General features: G+C 40.9%; 1 protein-coding gene across 6 annotated transcripts in view; it reads right to left on the bottom strand.

The window, feature by feature from the left end:
- Nucleotides 1–20300, bottom strand: part of EIF2AK2 (eukaryotic translation initiation factor 2 alpha kinase 2) — a 34438-nt gene extending 14138 nt beyond the window's left edge. For 2 of the 6 annotated variants that reach the window (XM_027113372.1, XM_027113376.1), the window contains exons 1-10: nt 20173–20300; nt 12937–13071; nt 12463–12583; nt 10378–10526; nt 8484–8607; nt 8047–8123; nt 7782–7878; nt 6196–6230; nt 4492–4563; nt 2774–2896 (exon numbers count right to left, since the gene is read on the bottom strand). In XM_027113372.1, coding sequence (XP_026969173.1) covers nt 2774–2896; nt 4492–4563; nt 6196–6230; nt 7782–7878; nt 8047–8123; nt 8484–8607; nt 10378–10526; nt 12463–12583; nt 12937–13055 — 917 coding nt within the window. In that variant the 5' untranslated portion in view covers nt 13056–13071; nt 20173–20300. Of the gene's footprint in view, nt 1–2773; nt 2897–4491; nt 4564–6195; nt 6231–7781; nt 7879–8046; nt 8124–8483; nt 8608–10377; nt 10527–12462; nt 12584–12936; nt 13072–17168; nt 18695–20172 lie in introns of those variants that run through there. The other 4 variants (XM_027113374.1, XM_027113373.1, XM_027113375.1 and 1 more) reach the window with 4 other exon arrangements.
- Between the last annotated feature and the right edge of the window lie 589 nt (nt 20301–20889).

Genomic DNA, 20889 nt, shown 5'->3' with positions numbered 1-20889 from the left:
ACAAAAGCGTCAGTATCCATCCCTGATAACAACAACAAAACGCCTCGAGCAACAGCAGACAACTACTTATATTCCCTTATTAAACAGTCACCATGGTTTCCACACGGAGTTTTAGAATGCAAGCCAGCAGTGCTCAAAAGGAAAGAGTGAACACACAGAAAAAACACAGCTGTTCTCACTCTCAACATAAGAGAAAAAAACAGTAACTTAATTATTCTAAACATCACAGTTTAAAAGTCATACGTAGTAGTCTGTGAACTGCCAGTGATGGAATTTTTTTTTTCTCGGGGGGAGCTAAAAAAAATCATCCACTATGTTTTATTTAGACGTGTTAAAATCAATTTGGATTTCATAAGCAAACCCATTTGGGCAGAAGTGGTAGGTAACACAAGCAGCATGAAGAATCTAATTCAGAATTTTCAGTGTGTGGCAAAAGTACACAAAGGGGGTGATCTATGCAGAGAGACTGAAATTTCATTGCACAATGTGGAAGCTTTACAGGGATGTGTAGTCAAGAGCTATGACAATTCTATGCCAAATGGAATAAATAAATTTGTGATTTCAAGGATGAGAAAATAAGCAAACATTTTATAATTTCTTTTTTTAATTTGAAAAGTTCTACATGATGTAAAATTTATAAAAATAAAGAAAAAAATTACTCATATGTCAACGCAATTCTAACATAATCATTTATTATTTTAGATTATTTATTATAGTCTTTCTTCATATACATGTTTACATATTTGTAATTATAGGGTATATTTTTATCCTATTTTTTTCTATATAATGTATTAGCTTTAAAATTTTCCTGATTATTATACAATCTGTATAACCATCATGTATAAAGTTTTTAATGTAAGATTTCAAAAGTATAAAGAAGTAGAGGAAATAGTAGAATGAGCCCCTACCTGGCCATCACTGTTTCATCAGATAAAACAGTTATTAACTCCTGGCCAATCTTGTTTCATTTATACTCTTACCTACTTCCTCATCTTCCCCCTGGATTATTCTAAAGCAACTTCCAGCATCATACTATTTCATGTATAATATTTACAGTACATAACCCTCATTTTTAATGACTGCAAAATAGCCATTGATCAGGGGAGAGAACAAAACATACTTAATCATTTCTTCATTGCTGAATATTTTGTTTGCTCTAATTTCTCACTGCTATAAATGACATTGTGATTGTGATTTTTATCTTCTTGAATAGCTTGTCCCATAATCTGGGTAATATCCTTGGAATAGGTTCCCAGATAGGAAATCCATGGGTCAAAGCATCTAAACATTTTTATGGCTCTAGATTAATATCTCCAAGTGTATTTTTCACCAATTTATGTTTTACCAATTTATGAAGCCACTAGAAATGTCCAAGACATTGCACCCTTATCATAATTAAGTATGACCATTAAAAAAGATGTTAGGGGAGAGAAGGAACAACCGTATTTCATTTCTGTTAAGCAAAACGATGAAGAAGGAAAAAGCCTTGTTTTGATGCCGAGTAGGTATGAAGGTATTTCAACTGCAAGGCTTTCTGTCCATGGGACAGAAAGTAGGTTGGTTTAACTGGATGAAGAACACCTGGGACACCATGCCTGCTTCTCCTTTGCTCATGTCATTTTCCTTCACCCATATCCCTTTTCCATGTCCTTCTCTAGTCCTTGAGGGATCAGTCCAGCCAAGTTACAAATAGTTAACAACTGCCAGAAAACAACAAGCAAGACTGGTGAACATGTGATTTAAGACCTGCTTCCTCTGTGTTCTCCTTCCTGAAGGAGTTCTGCTATCCAGTAATTGGAGTGGGGTGGGGCTTGGGAAGGGCACAGATAATACATAAGACAAACATGGGAAGCACTGGTATATAGTGGGAACACAGCAGACTGGTATTCCAGAGGATGAGCTCTAAATCTCCACTTTGTTACCACAATAGATAGTGTCCAATATGGTCATCAGGAATTCCTTCTCTCCACATACTTGCATCCACTCCTCAGAGTAAGAAGTAGTCTATTTGCCCTCCCCTTGAGCTGCTCTTAGTGACTCTGTTTAACCAATATAATGTGGAACTTCCAAGACTGCTCCCTCCTGGGATGAGTTGCTCTGGGACAGTCCTCAGAACCCAACAACTAAGCTGTGAAAAGCCAAGACCACATAAAGGGGCCATGTGGAGGTGCTCTGGTTAACAAGTGCCAGTGGGACTTGTAGCCACAGCCAGCACCACCGCTAGCCATGTGAGAGAGCCATCTCTAGCCATGTGAGAGAGCCTTGTCAAGCTCCTAACTGCAAATGCATGAAGAATGGCCCAGATGAGCACAATCAACTCATAGGACCACTAGAGATAGTAATAACTAGGTGTTTTTAAGCCACGACATTTTGGAGTGGTGGATTATGCAATAATAGACAACGAACACCCACTAGCTTTTACCTTTGTCAAATCAGTTCATATCTTTGGATCTCAGTCCCCTCATCTGTTAAGATAAGGAGATGAAACTACAAAATCTCGAAGGTCATCTTAAGCTAAATGATTTTATAACTTTAGTTTTCATCAAGATGGCCTCAAAAGGATGATCAGTGGTATATCCATTTTTTAATTGAAGTAACCACGGTAAAGTGAGATCATTTCAGAGTAAGCCAAGCTCCTCATGGTAGAATGACATTTTTAAGGAGGATTAAAAAATAATAATAATACGCTAGTGCAGAAGAGAGATACATAAAAAAGAATAGTTGCAGATTCAAAACACCTTCCCATTCAAAAAAATAAAATATTACTACTTACTCGTTATTATATTTAACACATTTAATAACATAAGTCTTCTCGTCAATTTTGTGTTTGGCTTTGAAAACTTGGCCAAATCCACCTTCGCCAATTGGTGTTATTTCTGTAAAATCTCTGATAAACCTTGAAAGATGAACGTTACTGTTATTCTGAGGTTCAGGGTTCGCTGCTCCCCACTCCCACCCTCCCACTTTCCCTTAACAGCACTGGTGAAATGGACTGTCTAATAAGCAGGACTCTCCTCTTCTGAATAAGAAGGATCCACTTCACAGAAATTCTTGAATTGCAAAGGATAGGTCTTCCCTCTTCCCATCCCTACATAACAGATCACCCCTGAGAGTCAGTCACCTTCTGGTTAAACAAAAGCCATGGTAAAGAATCTTATCCCAAGTATAAAACTTTAGAAAACAGTGCTACACCGTGTTCCCCGGCTACCACCAAGCTGTTACAAGAGAAATGAGCACATGCTCTGAGCCTGCCTACGTTGGCAACTCCTTGGGTTTCCCCTCTCCCTCATGCCCCACATTCCATCATTAACTCTGCCAATTCTCCTTCTAAAACACATCTGCTGGTGTCTGCCCACCTTTTCCCTTCAGTCCAAACTTCCATCAGACTCCCGCAGAACTTTGTTCACTGGACACTCCACTTCCCCTCCTTCCTCCGCTCCAATCCGTGATCCACAAAGCAACCAGTGTGATAAACACTAAGTCTGATCACATCTGTTTATTGCCTAGATCCTCCCATAGCCTGCCCCTGCATTCAGCAAAGCCCAGAAAGTCCTTGCATGGGCTACAAGGGGCCACCTGTTTGGCCCTGCCTCCCTCTCCAGCTGGTCTCATGGCCCCGGGCCCTTGCTCACTGCCCTCCCAGCACACGGCCTTGTCTCCGCTCCTCCGACGTTCACATCACCTTTCCCACCTTCACCTTCCCACATGCTCTTCTGCAGAAGCTCAGGGCCTCCCCACAAATGTGACCCCAGAGAAAGCTTTGCCTCGCCCCTCACTCTACATCCAAGGGTTCTGCTTTCATTTCTAACCATGTCATGGCTTTTCCTTCAGACCTCTGACCACGGTTTGTAATTACAGACTTTTTCATGTAATCATCATCCCCTCAAAACTCCAGGAGGGCAGGAGCTGTTTCTATTTGTTCCTGCTATAAATCCGATGTCCAGCACAGTGCCAGGTATATACTAGGTACTTATTAAATATTTGGTGATTCTTTATTATTTTTTAAGCTCATATTCAATGTCCCCCTGTTGCAAATAGGCCTCCTTTGTTTTAGATACTTTATTTAAGCCCAAACACATGATCTACCACAAAAGCAACCCCTTTTCAAAGTGAAATCTGCTATGGAGCTGGAAAATGGAATACAGATCCAAGTGGATCTACTCTGATTCCTGCAGGAGTACTTTTGTTGAAAAAAAAAAATCACTGGTTTATAGAAATATTTGCTTTCAATATTAAAACCTTCCATAGATGTCAGAGAAATCCACCTGAGTATCACACAGATCTACACTTACCACATTCCATTTGGATACATCTAAATTGTGTTCCTCCAAGAGACAATGATCCTTTGTGGGCCTGATTGTGCTAAAACAATTAAACAGTTCAGGTAGAAATATAATTTAACCTGCCTGATGTTCAACAGTCCCTTAAGAAACTTTTGTCAGAGGAGCAAATGTATCCTTAAACAAATTCTTTTTCAGTTTTCCCTCTTACCTGGAGTCCACAGTATACATTCTTTCTTTTTCTTCCCTCTTCACAGGAGAGTCAAATCTAGGTGCCAAAGATCTAAAAGTTAAGAGAAGCCCGTAAACTCAAAACTGAAATCAAATGTAACTTGTTTATGTTAGTAGGTTTCATGTCGCACTAGGCTTTATATATATATATATATATTTTTTTTTTTTTGCAGTACGCGGGCCTCTCACTGTTGTGGCCTCTCCCGTTGCGGAGCACAGGCTCCGGACGCGCAGGCTCAGTGGCCATGGCTCACGGGCCCAGCCGCTCTGTGGCATGTGGGATCCTCCCGGACCGGGGCACGAACCTGTGTCCCCTGCATTGGCAGGCGGACTCTCAACCACTGCGCCACCAAGGAAGCCCCGGCTTTTTATATTTTGAGTCAACTATTAGAATAATGAGGTAGCAAATACTAACCTTTTTCTTTAGAAACAATATGGTTCTCTGTCCTCTATTTTTCGCTCCTTTCTTGGTTCCTCTTTTGGCCTTAACACATTCATTGTCAGCATGCCGCTGGCCTCTCTTTTTCTCCCTCTAGACTCAAAACCTCAGGAAATATATCTCTTTGGACTCTCATCCTGGTTGTGTTTCCTTTGACCTTTATTCCTTGCTGGTGGTAAGCCTCCTACAACTGGAAGTTCAAATACCACCTAAAACTAAACAAATACAAACTGCTATCTCTCCCCTAAGCCGTCAAGTCTTCAACTCCCTTAACAGCATCAGTGCCATGACTCTTGTCAGCATCTCATCCACAAGGAACAATCTTTGTATCCTTTTTCCTTTGCATCTTCTTCAACCAGTTCTGTAACTCAGTTCCCTCAAGTCATGTCTACTCTTCCTTTACAGTCTGTCTCACAAACGCTCCTCCTTCCTCCTCCCTGACACTAGAACCACGACTGACAGCCTGATCATCTCACACACAGACCTCTCCCATCTTCATTCAAATACCCGCATCAGGCATCATCTCTCTGCAAACATCACCTACTGTTTGGAATGTACTGGTGCCTTATAATGGCTCCTGCTGCCATCTCACTCTCACTGCTGACTATACTGACGTCCTTGCTTTTCTTTTCAGTTCAAGAAACCAAGTCACCATAATTTACATAACATTTGGTCTTTTTTTTTCTTCCCCAAGTTATGATACCATTTCTACTCTACCTGCTTATCTGCAAAATAATGCACTTCTCTATTGTGTGTGTGTGCGTGCGTGTGTGTGTGTGTGCGTGCGTGCGTGTTTCGGCCGTGCCACACACCTGTGGGATCTTAGTTCCCCCACCAGGGATTGAACCTAGGCTCCCGTAGTGAAAGCACAGAGTCTTAACCACTGGACCGCCAGGGAATTCCCATTATGCACTTCTCGTGAAAACATCTCTGCAAACCCATTTCCTGTGTCAGCCTCGTCCAAAATAATGCCCTTAGTCAATTACTCGACCAATAGCCCCATAGGCCTTTATGTCTACAGTGTAGTGTGTGCGTATGTTCAAAGAGTTCTCCACGTATTTAAAAGTATTGTTTGTAGATTTCAAGATTTCAGTGAGCCTTAATTATGCTTTCTACTCTGAAACTCCACTCAAATAAGGGCATATAGTACTCTACAAATACTGAAGACTTAATAAATAAGGCTAATAAACTAAGTCTGAAATAAAACTACATTTCAAAACATGTTCAATACATAATGATACTCACCTCTTCACCTTTCTGGGATTATTTCTGGAACTGTTCTATAATAAAAGAAAATGGAGAATATCAATAGTTTCGGATGATTAAATTAAGTATCTTGCTTTTTCTTGCCATCCTTTCTCCTGTATATCTAGATGGTTCTTTGATCACATTTCTTTGTCCTTAGATTAACAACCTCATCAATTTGTATGCTCTCACTAAGCCCTGCTTTCACTGCACTTGGCTATATCAAAGTTCTCACCGATTTTAGCAACCAGACAGATATGGCAGGAAGGTCAAAAAAGACAAATTGTAGGGCATGTTCTGCAGAAGCACTGATTTTCCAGGTATAGAATATGGCCTCCTAGGTGATCCTCTGGCCAGCAGATCTTAGCAAGAAGGTGTGCATCACAATCACTCACACTGCTAGTAAAGACACAAGTGTGGCCCAGAGATCTAGTTTAAAATATTGTCATTTTTAGGACAAATTAATAATTTAATTTTAACATTTAGCCAAAAAAGGAGTCTTTGATATATCTCTCAAAAATTAATATCATATAGCTCTTCTTCACTCATATTCACTTTCATTCTGTTAGGTTTTGTGGTTTTTTACCAATTTTAATATGCTGACACAGACTGCGAACACCAGACTAAGATTTCTTGAGCTCATATCACCTGCCAGCCTCAGTTTTGCACAGTGACTACATTATGATAAATTCAGACATTCTGTTCATGGACAATATTGTTTCCAGTATCTTCTATTACAAACAATTTTGCAAAGAACATGCTTATACATGTTTCTATATGCACACATACCCATGTTTCTCTAGAAGATGTACCTAGGAACAGAACTGTTTGGTGGTACAGCTGGCACACCCTCAAGTCTACCACATGTTGCCAAATTGCTCTCTAAGAGGGCTGTACCAATTTATACATCCACCAGCAGCATATAATGGTTATAACAGCAACAGAGCTGTGCTAACACTTAGTATAACCAGACTCAAATGGATGGGTTTAAAATGGTATCTAACTGTTGTTTTGATTTGCATTTTCCTGATTATTATGAAGTAAAGCATCTTTTCATACTTTGTCTGTTGCCCATTTGGGTATTGCTTCTCTGAACTGTCTGTTCAGCTCTTTCGTACATTTTTTTACTGAGTTGCTTATCTTTTTCTTATTGATTTGCTTGTAGTTCTTTATAAATAGGATAACTTTGATAAACACTAATCATCACCACAAAAACTATCTGATTTTTAAGTTTAGTTTTTAAGTTTAGTTCTAGTTTTTTAAAACAGAAGCAGAACTCTATTCATAAAACTTTTAAGTACTATCCAATTGATAGAAAAGCTGAAGCCAGATCATAGAAAATATATGAAAATACAAAGGTGAGTAGGGGGAGAAAGATGGGAGTGAAGAATAGAAGAATTTTGCATGTGAAGAATGGGAGCTAATAAAGAAAGGAGAGAGTGAAAAGGCTGCAAAGTATTTTGATTTAGTAAGAACACATGAGAAAAAAATAGAAAAATCATGGTTGGGCACTGGAGGTCATTTTTAAATGGAGAAACACAAAGGAAAAGAAGATTAACTAGGAAGCACAGAGATTAATACTATACCTCTGGAGATTGGAAAGACTTGTCTAACGCGTCACTGTTATCATTGCTTTCCGCTTCACTTGTTGAGAAGTCATTTTCAGATGGTGATTCAGAAGCACTAGAAGAAAAGGGGACAACTATTAGTTTATGAATTTTGCCTATTTTTTGTTGATCAGTAATTGCTTTTTCTAACTTCTCCTTAAACATTAAACATTTTCATAAATATTTGCTCTTTCAGGCTACAATTTGAATCTGCTAAATAACACAACCGTTTCTCCACACTTACGATGTGTTTGTCGCTGAAGAGTTGCTTTGGACATCACCACACACAGTATTGGAACAACCAGAGGACGCGTCAGCTTTCTGAAAGATTTAAGTGCAACTAAATTACCTCTCCATAGTGACTCAGTCTCTGGGAACCAACTACCACATTTATTTCCCCACATTTACCAAACTCACAGCCATAAAGAATTATGGGGTTAATACATTTTTTATGGATGTTTGATCTGGATTTAAAAAAACAACCCTGAGTTGTCAACAGAACCGTGATCCCTCTGGGGCCTCGTGGTCCCATGGTTCATGGCTCATTTTGGGGACACAGAATGGAGGAATCCTTTTGCTATGTGATTGGCTGTCTTGGCATCATCTAAACATCATCTAACCTCAAATCAACTTCAGAAAGAATTTTGAAATATAAAAATTAAATCCAAAGGCAGTACATACCATTAAATTTTCTGACTGTATCTTTTCATAAGCCAGTTTAGCAGCCAATTGTTTTGCCTCCTGTTTAGTGGAACCTATACCAATACCATATTCATTCTGTCCAATTTTGCATTTATAATGAAATCTAGGAGAAATGATAAACAGTATTAACCCAAATACCAAAAAACAGTAAATCTAACTCATGATTCAGAAAAAAAAACACACATTAACAAAGGCATAATATAACACTAATTTAATAGGTGGCTTCATAGTTCATTTCTTCTTTAATTTAAACCTCCAATGAGATGGCTGACCAGTTTGCCAGAATAACCAGGATTGGCTAACATCTCAGCTTGCATTTTCCAGGCAACTGCTCTTTGTTGCTTCATTGAAAGATCTGGCATTAAGGTACCAAGTGGTGATTTTTTAAAATTCCCCAAAAGTCAAAAGACATGGAGGCAGAGAAGGAAGACAGATCCAATGAATTTTTCAGAGATGTTCAACTGGAAAGAAAAAGCCAGTAGAGGAAGTGGGGCTTCTACAGGAGAAATAATAAGGTTAGAGTGTTTTTGCAGGAGATGGGCAAAGCATCCCTAACTTCAGCTCTAACTTTAGCCTTTTCTGCCCCCTGCTCATGTGCACAAACACCTAAGAAAATCCTCACAGTGCAAAAGCCCCATGCTGAAGTCACCCCCTCCTCATATGAGCTGTAAGGATGCCTGTGGTTAGGCAAGGATCCTTGGACAATTATATAAGAACTTATCGTGGAGTTACCATGCAGTGCTACAGAATTATTCCAGTATGATTTGTCACAGAGGGAAACACACCCTACCAGGGTGAGTCTTCCCCGCTAGGCTCTGAAGGGAAAGTTAGGGAGCTGGGCTGAGTGACTGGATCATTTCTAGGGCTCCTATTTTTCTCCAGCACTCCCTAAATAGAATTCTCTCTTTCAGCGATCGAACGTTAAAGCCCTTAATTCAAAGAAACCAAACAGGTGAGCTACGGGAAAATAAAATAGCCTCTTAATTTATTGAGATTGACTCACAGAATTCACTTTTGAATATTTCACTCCAATGAATCCTATCACATTTTTCTCTTCCTAGTTCTGGCCTAAAATCCATCAGGGTGAAAAGTAAAGCATCCATAGCTGAGTCAATTCCGAGGACAGTATCCTAAAGTGGTTGTTTGGACTATTTGCCATTTAGATATTTTTTCCTTCTCCCTCATTTAACTGGTTGGTTGTAGCTGAGAAACAATCTCCCTCGTGCTCATTTGCTTTCTGCTTTTCCCAGTTCAAATCGATTCTTCTTCCTCACGTCCAAAGTCTTAGCTCACTGGTGACATTCTCAATATCTCTGACTGACGCTCTCATCTGTCCCCCTCATCACATCCCTCAAATCCTGGTCTCCGCACAGTCCAGGGTGAAAGCCCATTCCTTCTAATACATGGTATTTGTTTAGAGAGTGACATCAGTTAATCAAATCTGAAGGGCAAACACCTGGACAAACAGCTCTACTCTGACAAGGGTGGAAAGAGAGTCATTCCACACGTGTGGCAGAGATGTTTTCACACAGTGACTGCCACTGTGACCTCAGGGATGGGGAGATTTTCACAACCCTGCAGCAGGGGCACCCCACCCACTCTTAGGCTTCCTACAGACTAAACCATCCAGATATACCTCAGAAATAAAGGATTCCTCAGATTTGATCAATTATGGGATATGGGTCCCAAGTCTTCACCAATTAAGCATTTCAATATTTTAATTACAAAGATGTCCCATTGCTTGTAAGTCATATAAAACCTTTCCTGCAGAACATACCAAAAAGGACAGATATTTCCAGAAAATGAGACATGAAAATAAGCCTGTTCTGTTGCTTAGATACAATGAAACAGAAGGAAAAGCACAACATCTCACTTATCGGGCCCACTGTCCCTCGATTCACATTCTTCATAAATTACAGATAGGTTTTTCTTCTGGGCAATCGTATTAACACGGCCTATGTAATTCTCAATGGGTGGTACTTCTGAAGGATCTCCTGTCTGCAGTGATGAAGGACTAGCGGCCTAAAAGAAAGAAATGTTTTGTTTAATATAGATGATAACCAAAATTTATTTTGTCTAATAAAATTACTATTTTTTGCCTAATAAAATTACTAAATGAATAATTTGAAACACCACTTCGAGTTTATGGATTTCCCTACTATAATACTTTAATAAAAGTATAAGTATATGTCTTCCTCTGCCAGAAAAAACCCACAAGGATAAATTTTAACAGGAGAAAAGAAATCAGCCATTTCCCTTTTATAGTTTCATAAAGAAAAACAAAATAGTCAATTTTCTTGTTTATCCGGTAAAACTCTATAACATTTTCTGGTTTGCTGTGCCCTTTGTAAATCTCAAAGAACAAGACAACAAATATCAAAGTAAAGCTATATCCTGGATCACAACTTCATAGGAAACATGAACATAATAGCATTACTCCTTCCATTGTTATCTGTCCCTTTTAAAATTCTTAATCTGACAAAATCTTGTCCAAAGTTTTTCTACTTTGTTAACTTTGTCAAAGAACTTTTGATTCTACTTATCTTCTTTATTATTTCTTTGGTTTTTTTCACATTAATTTCTGCCCTTATTGTTATCACTGTCTTTCTTCTGCTTTTTTGTGGGGAAAGGTATTCTACTGTTCCTTTTCTAACTTCTTTTTTTTTTTTTTTTTTGGCGGTACGCTGGCCTCTCACTGTCGTGGCCTCTCCCGTTGCAGAGCACAGGCTCCGGACACGCAGGCTCAGCGGCCATGGCTCACGGGCCCAGCCGCTCTGCGGCATGTGGGATCTTCCCGGACCGGGGCATGAACCCGTGTCCCCTGCATCGGCAGGCGGACTCTCAACCACTGCGCCACCAGGGAAGCCCCCTTTTCTAACTTCTTGACTTGGTTTTCTGGCTCTTTAACAATTTATAAGTTTGTGGGTTTTGCCTGATTTACTTTTCTCAATTTTGATTAGAAGGGTGACATCTTTAACTTAGATTTTTTTTTTTAATTAAAGAAAAAAAATTTTTTTTTCTTTTCTTTTTGGCTGCAGCGCATGGCATGAGGGATGTTAGTTCTCAGGCCAGGGATTGAGCCTGTGCCCCCTGCTGTGGAAGCACGGAGTCTTAACCACTGGACCGCCAGGGAAGTCCCTTCAAGTAAGATTTTTCAAGAAAATATCTTGAATACTAAAATTTTTCAAGATTTTCAAAATCTGAGAATGATCCACTTTTGTCCCACATGTAAAATGACTTCTTGTCTCATTTTACAGCTGCTGCTCCAATGTCTCCTAGTTTTTAATGGTGCTGTGAACAGCATGATATTTTTTTTTCATTTTTACATTTTATATAATTTTTTCTGCCTAGATGCTCATAGGTTTCTTTCTTGACCCCTGGAGCTCAGTACTTTCACAAGGGCTGATGTTGTTCTTGGTGGTTCTGTATTTTTCTGTATCTGTTTAGTTGCTGAGTTGTTTTAATCTGAAGCCAGGTCTTTCTTTATTTCAGAAATGCTTTCTACTGAAGTCTCTTCAGATAGCTTTTTCTGTACTAGTTACTCTGTTCTAATCTTCAGGGATACCAATTATACATATGTTGGTTCTTCATCATCTGCCCTCCATATAGATCATTCTCCTCATGGTCACTTCTATCTCTGTCCTTTTTCACTGCATTCCCTCAATTAGGTGGAGGAGCTCCTTCCAGAACCTGTTAGCTCATTTCTCACTGTTTCCTTAGAGTACGTCACTGCTGCTGGCACTCTAAATAGTATTGTCCCATTTTTCCCACTCTTCCATTGGTGTACCTCTCATTCAGGGTTCTACAGAAATGGGGCCAGGAAAAAGACTGAACGAAACTTTGAAAGCAAAAGAAGTTGTAAATTTCTTTATTCTGCATATAAGTATTCTCTCACAGAGAAAAATACCACAGATATTTCTGAGTTCCCTTTCACTAGGAAAAAAAGGTAATTACTCACCTTCTGTTCTTTACTAATTATTTCAAAAGCTAATTTGGCTGCAGCATTTTTGGCTTCCTTCTTTGATCTACCTTCAGCCTTTGGAAATTCTCTGCCATCTATTGTAACTTGATAGGTAAACCTAATTTCAAAGAAAAATTCACAAAATATCATAAAATTCATGCATTATCTAACAACAAGTGTTCTGATCACCACTGCTTCCTATGACTACCTTCGAAAATTTTAACCTATGTTCCACATAAAATTCAAGCAGTCACCCCCAAACAGCAAAATAGCATATCATCTTGAAGCATGGAAAGGCTTAAACCCTCTTTTTTCTCTGGAGTCCTCTGAAGTTACCACTTTACATCAAGAAGACAGTACTCTCTGGCAACTCTGCTCTCAAGCTAAAGAATTGACTTCAAAATTGTGCCAGGGCTGCCATTCTCCCAGTTCATATTTTCTAGGGATATACCCTTTTTTATAGCAACTTACCTTAAGTTATGTGGAGGTCCTGTCTTAGATAGTTCACAATACTTAAGTACTGCAGTGTTCCTTTGTTGGTACTTATTAAGTTCTTCTATATAGAAACATGGTGAACGACCACTGGCCATTTTTTCCTACAGTAACCTACAATAAGAGAGATGTTTGAAAGAGGTGATACACTCAGAACATACTTAATATAATTATCCCAGTCTAGTTTAAGAGACAAAACAGGATAAGATGACTCTCCTTTATACAACTCATCTCAGTCCCACATAAACCCAGAGAAAACTTATTACAAAATCTTTCTTTCTCTCTCAAGGACTACACAATCAAGCTAATTTCTCCACGATTTTCTACTTTCAAAACTCAACTGGCCAAAAAAAGGCTGGAGGTCCTTCTCTGTAACTTTTCTTTCTGCTTCCACTGAGTGTCAAGTGCAAGTCTGTCCACCTGCTTGAGAAGTTAAAAGCCTGCAAGAGTAGAATTATAATTATTTATGTTGAGAAGAAAAAGGTTGAGAGTATATATAAAGTTTATGAAATCATGAAGGATTTAGCTGTATGGACATTGATCCTCCTATGAAATCCCCAAAAATCCCCCCTTTGAAATTGTCAGAAGTCAGTTTTAGGACAATTTACTTGGCAGGCAAATTATGCCCCTGTTTATGGTTCTCACTGGAGCAAGACAGTAGCAATGATTTAAATTACAAACAAAATCTAAAAAATATAGAATCTAAATATAAGAGCCAAAGCTATAAAACTTTAGAAGGAAACATAAGGGTGAATCTTCACAACCTTAGATTTGGCAATGGAATCTGAGATATGACAGCAAAAGCACAGCAACAAAAGAATACATAGATAAATTGGGCCTCATCAAAATTAAAAATGTTTATATATCAGAGGACACTATGAAGAAAATGAAAAGACAATCTACAGAAAGGAATTTTTATAAATAATATATTTGATAAAGACCTAGGATCCAGAATATATAAAGAACTTTTACAGCTCAACAACAAAAAGAGTTAAAAAATTAAAAATAGGCAAAGGACTTGAACAGACATTTCTCCAAAGAAGATATACAAATGGCCAACAAGCACATGAAAAGATGTTCAATATCATTACTTATTAGACAAATGCAAATCAAAACCACAACTAGATACTACTTCACACCCACTAGGCTGGTAATAATAATAATAATAATACAGAAAATAAATGTGCTGTTGAGGGTATAGAGAAATTGGAAACCTCATATATTGCTGATGGGAATGTAAAGTAGTGCAGCCTCTATGGAAAAGAATTTGGTGGTTCCTCAAAAAGTTAAACTTAGAATTACCATATGACCCGTCAACTTCACCACTTTGGTGTATACCCAAAGAACTGAAAAACAGGTTTTGAAATACTTATGCAGGAATATTCATAGCAGCACTATTCACAATAACCCAGAAGTGGAAACAAATCAAATATCTATCAACTGATGAAGGGTAAACAAAGTGCTCTATATCCACACATGGGATCTTATGCAGCCATAAAAAGAATAAAGTATTGAAACATGCTACAACAGAGCTACATGTCAAAAACATGCTAAATGAAAGAAGTCAGACATAAAAGGTCACATAGCGTATGATTCCATTTATGTGGAACATCCAGAATAGGTAAATCCATAGGCAGAAAGCGGACCCTGTTGATCTCTCGTTTCTTATTAGAAAGCTCTTCTGATTTTCCTTCTTCCATGGTCACTCTTTCTAACACTCCTTAATCTTCACAGCCTTTAAATGCTGGAGTTTCCCCAAGGCTTGGTCCAAAGACGCTATTCTCTTCACTCTATACTTTCTCCTCAAGGTAATTTCTCTCATGACCATGATTTCAAAGATCATCTATTTGTCATTAACTCTAAAGTTTATACATAATTTATGAACCTCTTACTGAGTTTCAGATCTCTCTATCCAACCTCTCCACTTGGACAACTTGAATGACTTTTAAACTCAAAAGATCCAAAATTGCATTTTTAATCTTCCCTCAAGCTGGTTTGGAGTTTCCTTTCTCAGAAAATGACTCCACTGTGCATCCATGTCTGAAAGCCGTGAACCTGGGAGGCATTCTTGACATGTCCTTTCCCTACCTTCTGATCTATACCTAAGTCCTGTCCTCCAAATCCTTCTACTTCTCAATGACGTCTATAGCCACCATCCTGGTTCAAGCCATCACCATCTCACTCCTGGACTGCTGCAAGAATGTCAGAACCAATTCCTCACAGCCGCTGCAATTCCTTCTCTACACTGCAGCCATCATGATTTTTTTAAACTTTTTTTTCATTGTCGTAAAATATACATAACATGAAGTTTACCCTTTTTACCCTTTTTACGTGTACAATTCATGGGCAAAAAGCATTTTCACAATGTTGTAAGGCCACCACCGCAATCCATCTCCAAAACTCTTTACATCTCCCCAAACAGAAAGTCTATACCCATTAAACAATAAACATTTCCCTTCCCCCTCAGCCCCTGGTAACCACCATTCTATTTTCTATGCCTATGAATTTGCCTATTCTAAGTACCTCATATAAGTGGCATCATACAATATTTGTCCTTTTGTGTCTGGTTATTTCACTTAGCTAATGTCTTCAAGGTTCATTCATGTTGTAGCACGTATCAGAATTTCCTTCCTTTTTAAGGCTGAATAATATTCCACTGTATGAATATCCCACACTTTGTTTATCCAGTCATCTGTTGATGAACACTTGAGTTATTCCAACCTTTTGGCTATTGTGTGCAATACTGATATGAACATTGTTGTACAAATATCTGTTCAAATCCCTACTTTCAAATCTTTTGAGTATATACCTACAAGTGCAATTGCTGAATCAGATGGTAATTTTATGTTTAACTTTATGAGGAATTGCCAAATTATTTTCCACAGTGGCTGCACCATTTTGTATTTCCACCAGCAGCGCACAAGGGTTCCAATTTCTCCACATCCTCACCAACAGCTGCTATTTTCCATTTTTAAAAGAGTCACATCATAATCTTTTCAAAACATCAATTCAATCATGCAGCCCCCACAAACCACCAAAATTGTTCTTGTCAAGATTACCGATGGCTTCTCCATCTCTAAAATTAGTAGTCAGTAGTCAGTTCTCAGCCCCTGTCTACTTGACACATAACCAGCATGTGACACGGCTGCTCATTCCTTTCTCCCTCCTTATTCCTTTGCTTGGACACCCAAGACACCACCCTCTCCTGGTTTCTCTCCTTCCTCACAAGATATTTCTTCTCTGTCTCCTTTCCTTGTTCCTCCTCCTCATCCTTTCTTTTAAATATTATAGTGTGTCAAGGTCCAGGTCTCAGATCTCTCTGCTCTACTTACACTCATTCCCCTGATGATCCCCCTGAGGCTTGTGGCTTTAAATTCCACCTACACAGAGATAGTTCTCAAAAGAACGCCTCCCCCACTGACTCTTTCCTGGCTCCCAACTGCTTCTGTCCAACACGCTCCCTCCTGAAGTGCTCTGGAGTCTACCCGTGATGCTGCTTTGCCTGGTTAACTCCTGCTTCCTATAGATCTCAGCTCAAATGTTACTTCCCAGACACCCTAGAAGAGGTCCTGGTTTGATGCTCTATCATAGCCCTTGTCTCCTTTATTACAATTGCTAATTTAACCGACTGTCTTCCAAAAGAGACCATGAGCTATAAGAGGGGACAGGCTTATAATAGGTGCTTAATAGTGAATAAATGAATACCAAAATATCTGCAGATCTCCCTTACCTCCATGACTTGTAACATGCTTTTCTCTCTGTTTGGAACGTAATAGCTGCATCCTCTATCTACCAGGAAATTCCCACTCCTCTGTGAGGATCAATACATCCTTCTTTGATGCTGCGAGAGCAGCTAGTACCCCTCCACGGGCCTGCCACCCACCTTGCTCAGCTCCCATCATAGTCGAGACTGCTTTTTAAACCAGTTAGTGAGCTCTCTGGGGAGCTAGTTCTATGTCTTACTCATCTTTGTATAACTGGCACCCCGTGACAAGTGGTAAATGATGAACACTTGGACAGTATATAGGTAAATGACAGAATGATTCATGAAAATTAAGTACTCCACTTTAAACCTCCTCACCGTCTCCCTTTTCTTCATCTGCTGTTTTCTTTGCATCCTTTCTTCATTCATTCGGTAAATGCTTAGTAAGTGTCAGGCACTGTTCTGATGCGGGGTATACAGATGTGTACAGGACAAATCAAGCCCCTACCTGCATTCCACTGAAGAAAGAAAGAAGACGACCAAGTCCAGAAACAAGTAACAGGAGGGGATAACAGTTGGCTGGAAGTGCTACAATGAAATGAAATACGGCTATGAGATAGAAGAGTGTTAATAGGTGGGGGCAGAGAAACGAGGGAGGTGGTTTTGATACAGTGGTCAGGGAAGACCCCTCTTAGGAGGCAATATTTAAATCAAGCCTGGATGATGAGAAAGTCCACCATACTTAGATATGGGGGAAGACCATCTCAGGCAGAGGCTGCCTGGAGGCAGGCACCAGCACAGCTTTTGGAGGGATGACAAAAAGGTCAAGGAGATTGCTGCACAGTGAACAAGGGGAAACGGTGGGAAATGAGTCTGAGAGGTAGGCAGGTGCCACAGCACAGAGACCTTGAAGGCCAAGGTGTGGATTGTGGAAGTTATTCTAATTGCAGTGGGAAGCTATTGGAGGGTTCTCAGCAGAGGGGTGATGCGGTTGGATTTATGTTTTTAATGGTCACTCTAATGTTATGTAAAGAACAGAGTATGAGGGGTGGGTGTAGAAAAGATGAGTGGAGCATGAGTATAAGTCAGGAGACCAAGTCGGGGCTGCTGCAGTGGTTTGGGTGAGCAATGCTGGTGGCTGGGAGGGCTCAGATCTGAGCAAAGGTGCTGTCTTCACATCACCGCTTAGTGTTGTGGAGAGGGCTATGCTTTAAAGCCACATAGATCTGGGCGAGGCACCTCTTTGAACCTTTGATTCATGACCCGAAAACAGAAATGAAAACACCTGATTCACAGGTTGTTGTGAGGAGTAAATCAGACAAAAAGCATCCAGCAGGGTCTCCCACACCACTGGCCCTCAATAAACAGTGCTTCTGGTCTACAATTCCAAAATGCAAAAGCACTGAAAACTGAGGTTTACTTTGTTTTCATTTGTTTTGTTTTTGGTGGGTGTGTAGCCCCGCATCTAGACCTGAACTGACATGAGCTATTTAGAGTCTTAATCGTACTCTGTTGTCGATTTATACATTTCACTGCAGAAATGTTTTATGATAGAGTGTTGCCCCCAAACCCTACTGAGAACATTACAAATAGATGGGATTTATACTGCCTTGCCTTTCTAAAATCCAATAATCTCTGAGTACCACAACATACCTGGCCCAAGGGTTTCAGATAAGGATCTGTAGCTGTATCATTATTTTCAGGAACCGAAGTGTCATTTAGTTTAGTCACGAGTATGAGACCATACATCCAACTGGAGGAGGTCATAGATCTCAGAACAGTAGTTATGGAAGAGTCCTTAGCAATTATTTAACCTGAAGTCCTATTGAAATACCCTAAATCCTCAACACTTTTAACTTTAAGTAACTGCTGATCTTCAGAATGACAAGCCAGTTTGAATTTAAGTGAAATATATGTGTAAACAAATAAGGAGTTAAATTGGCATTTTTGAAAAAGTACTTACAAGTTTGGAAAAAAAGAAACAGGCGTTTCTTTTCAATTTTTTTTTTTTTTTTTTTTTTGCGGTACGCAGGCCTCTCACTGCTATGGCCTCTCCCGTTGCGGAGCACAGGCTCCGGACACGCAGGCTCAGCGGCCATGGCTCACGGGCCCAGCCGCTCCGCGGCATGCGGGATCTTCCCGGACCAGGGCACGAACCCGTGTCCCCTGCATCGGCAGGCGGACTCTCAACCACTGCGCCACCAGGGAAGCCCTTCAATTGTTTTTAATAAATCTTATTTTAATACTATGTTACCATCTTCCTAAAAGAAATCTCCATCATAATCACTAATAAATATTACATATCCATCTTACTCATGCCCAGAAGTTACTTTGGCTGTGCCTTGATACCCTTAGGGCAGACCCAAGCCCCTGTGGACCCAGCCCCCTCAAAGGACCTGTGCAAAGCTTGGCAAACAACGTGCATTCAACTAATATCTGATGAATTGAATGAATAAACAGTGTTAAGGATCTTCAGGTTCAAATAAGCAAACAGAAGAACAAGAGCATAAACTGCCCAAGATTCTAAGTTCCTAAGATTCTAAGTTCCTAAGTGACAGCAGGGAGTCTGTCCTTTAGCTTCCATCTGGCAAGGCATTTTTAGTACTAAAGAAATCACAGGCAATAGGAAGTCTCATATTCTGGAATTCAAAAAAGAATTTATGAATCAAAAACAAAGATTTAATGAATACCTATCACATACTGGGTTATACTGGCGAACAAAACCCTGCTCTTGTGAACTTACTAGTGGAGGAAAATGGACAAACCCATAAAAAATGTCACAAGGTGATAAGTACTACGCTGAAAACTAAAGCAGAGTAGGGGTGACAGCAAGGGAAGAGTGGGGTTTCTTACATGCAGGTTGTTCAGGGAAGGCTGCTCTGATACAGTGACATTGTATCTGGGGGAAGAGCTTTCCGGGAAGAAACAGGCAGTGCAGAGGTCCAGAGGCAGGACAGCGCTTGGCTCTGCCCCAGGGACAGCCACGAGGCCTGTGTGGTCAGAACGCAGGGAGCAGGTGGCCTTGTCTGTAGATCAATAACCTTTTATAGGATTCTGATGAAGCTATTGGGGAGCGGGGTTCGGGGGTGTCCTGTTCTGCCTTAAAGGCCCTCGGTCGGCTACGGTATTAAGAAGAGGTGGCGGGGCGGGGGACAGAGTTGGAGCGGGGGCTAAAGATGGGCAATTGGGGAACGATTGCAACGACCCAGGCAAGAGATTTGTGGCTGGGGATTCTTTTAGCCAATGTTTTGGGCAATTCAGGCCCCCGTATTTCCCATCTGTCTGTCAAGCCATAGGGCTCTTCCGTTTTCCACTAGTCGCCCCCGCCCCCGTCCCGGACCAGGGCTAGTAGTCGCTTGCTCTGTCAAGAATTGTTCGCGGGAAGAAAATGACTTTCAGCGCCCACCGCGCGGCACGCTCCTTTCCCCGAATCCAGCAAGGGCTCCGCACCTCGGCTGAGGGCCTCGGACAGCATTATCGAGGCGGCGGCGCAGGGGTCAGGGGTATCTTACCAGAGTCCAGTACCGGGCTGGGGACGTGAGCTGCGGCCTCACTGGAAGCTCGGCGGGGTCTGGGCAGTTCGCTCTCGGTTTCGTTTTCCCCGCGGACTCCGCCTTCCTTCCTCTCCGCCTTCTTCCCGCCCTCCCGCACGGGTCCGTACGACTCCGTACGGGTCCGCACACGTCAGCCCACGTCCGCACAGGCTCAGCGATAGCGGGAAAGTGTCGCCTCCACCCCGAGTCCGCACGGGTCCGTACGGGTCCGCACACGTCAGCCCACGTCCGCACAGGCTCAGCGATAGCGGGAAACTGGCGCCTCCACCCAGAGTCCGCGTGGGGGGTACCGCGGGGCGGACCGGGCACGTCCAAGACCCTGCAGCCCTACCCCTGCTTCTGGGGGTGCTCCCGGCCCCCGTGCGGGCAGGGTACTCCGGGAGGTGGGGAGTACGTTGAGGTCTCCGAGGCCCGCGACGTGGCAGGCGCTCTGTGATCAACGCTCCAGTTTCCTCTTCAACACAAGTATTTGGGATGGGGTTGGGGGGCTGGATATCATCAGCTCCATTTTATTAATGGAAGAAAACTGAGTAAATTAACTCTCCCAGGGCAAAGCCAGGATTCCTTTTCCCATAACCACCATTTCTTTGCCCTCCTCCTTCTCCTCACGTTAACCAGGCTGGGGATGAAGAGGCCTGGGGGCATAATTTCCCTATCTGTTTCCACCCATCCATC

Source organism: Aethalodelphis obliquidens, unplaced genomic scaffold, assembly GCF_003676395.1.
Source record: "Aethalodelphis obliquidens isolate GAN/ISIS:26980383/991018 unplaced genomic scaffold, ASM367639v1 scaffold12, whole genome shotgun sequence".
NCBI classification, from domain to species: Eukaryota; Metazoa; Chordata; class Mammalia; order Artiodactyla; family Delphinidae; genus Aethalodelphis; species Aethalodelphis obliquidens.
The sequence above is the reverse complement of the archived record's forward strand: the minus strand, read 5'-3'. Positions and strand labels throughout refer to the sequence as shown.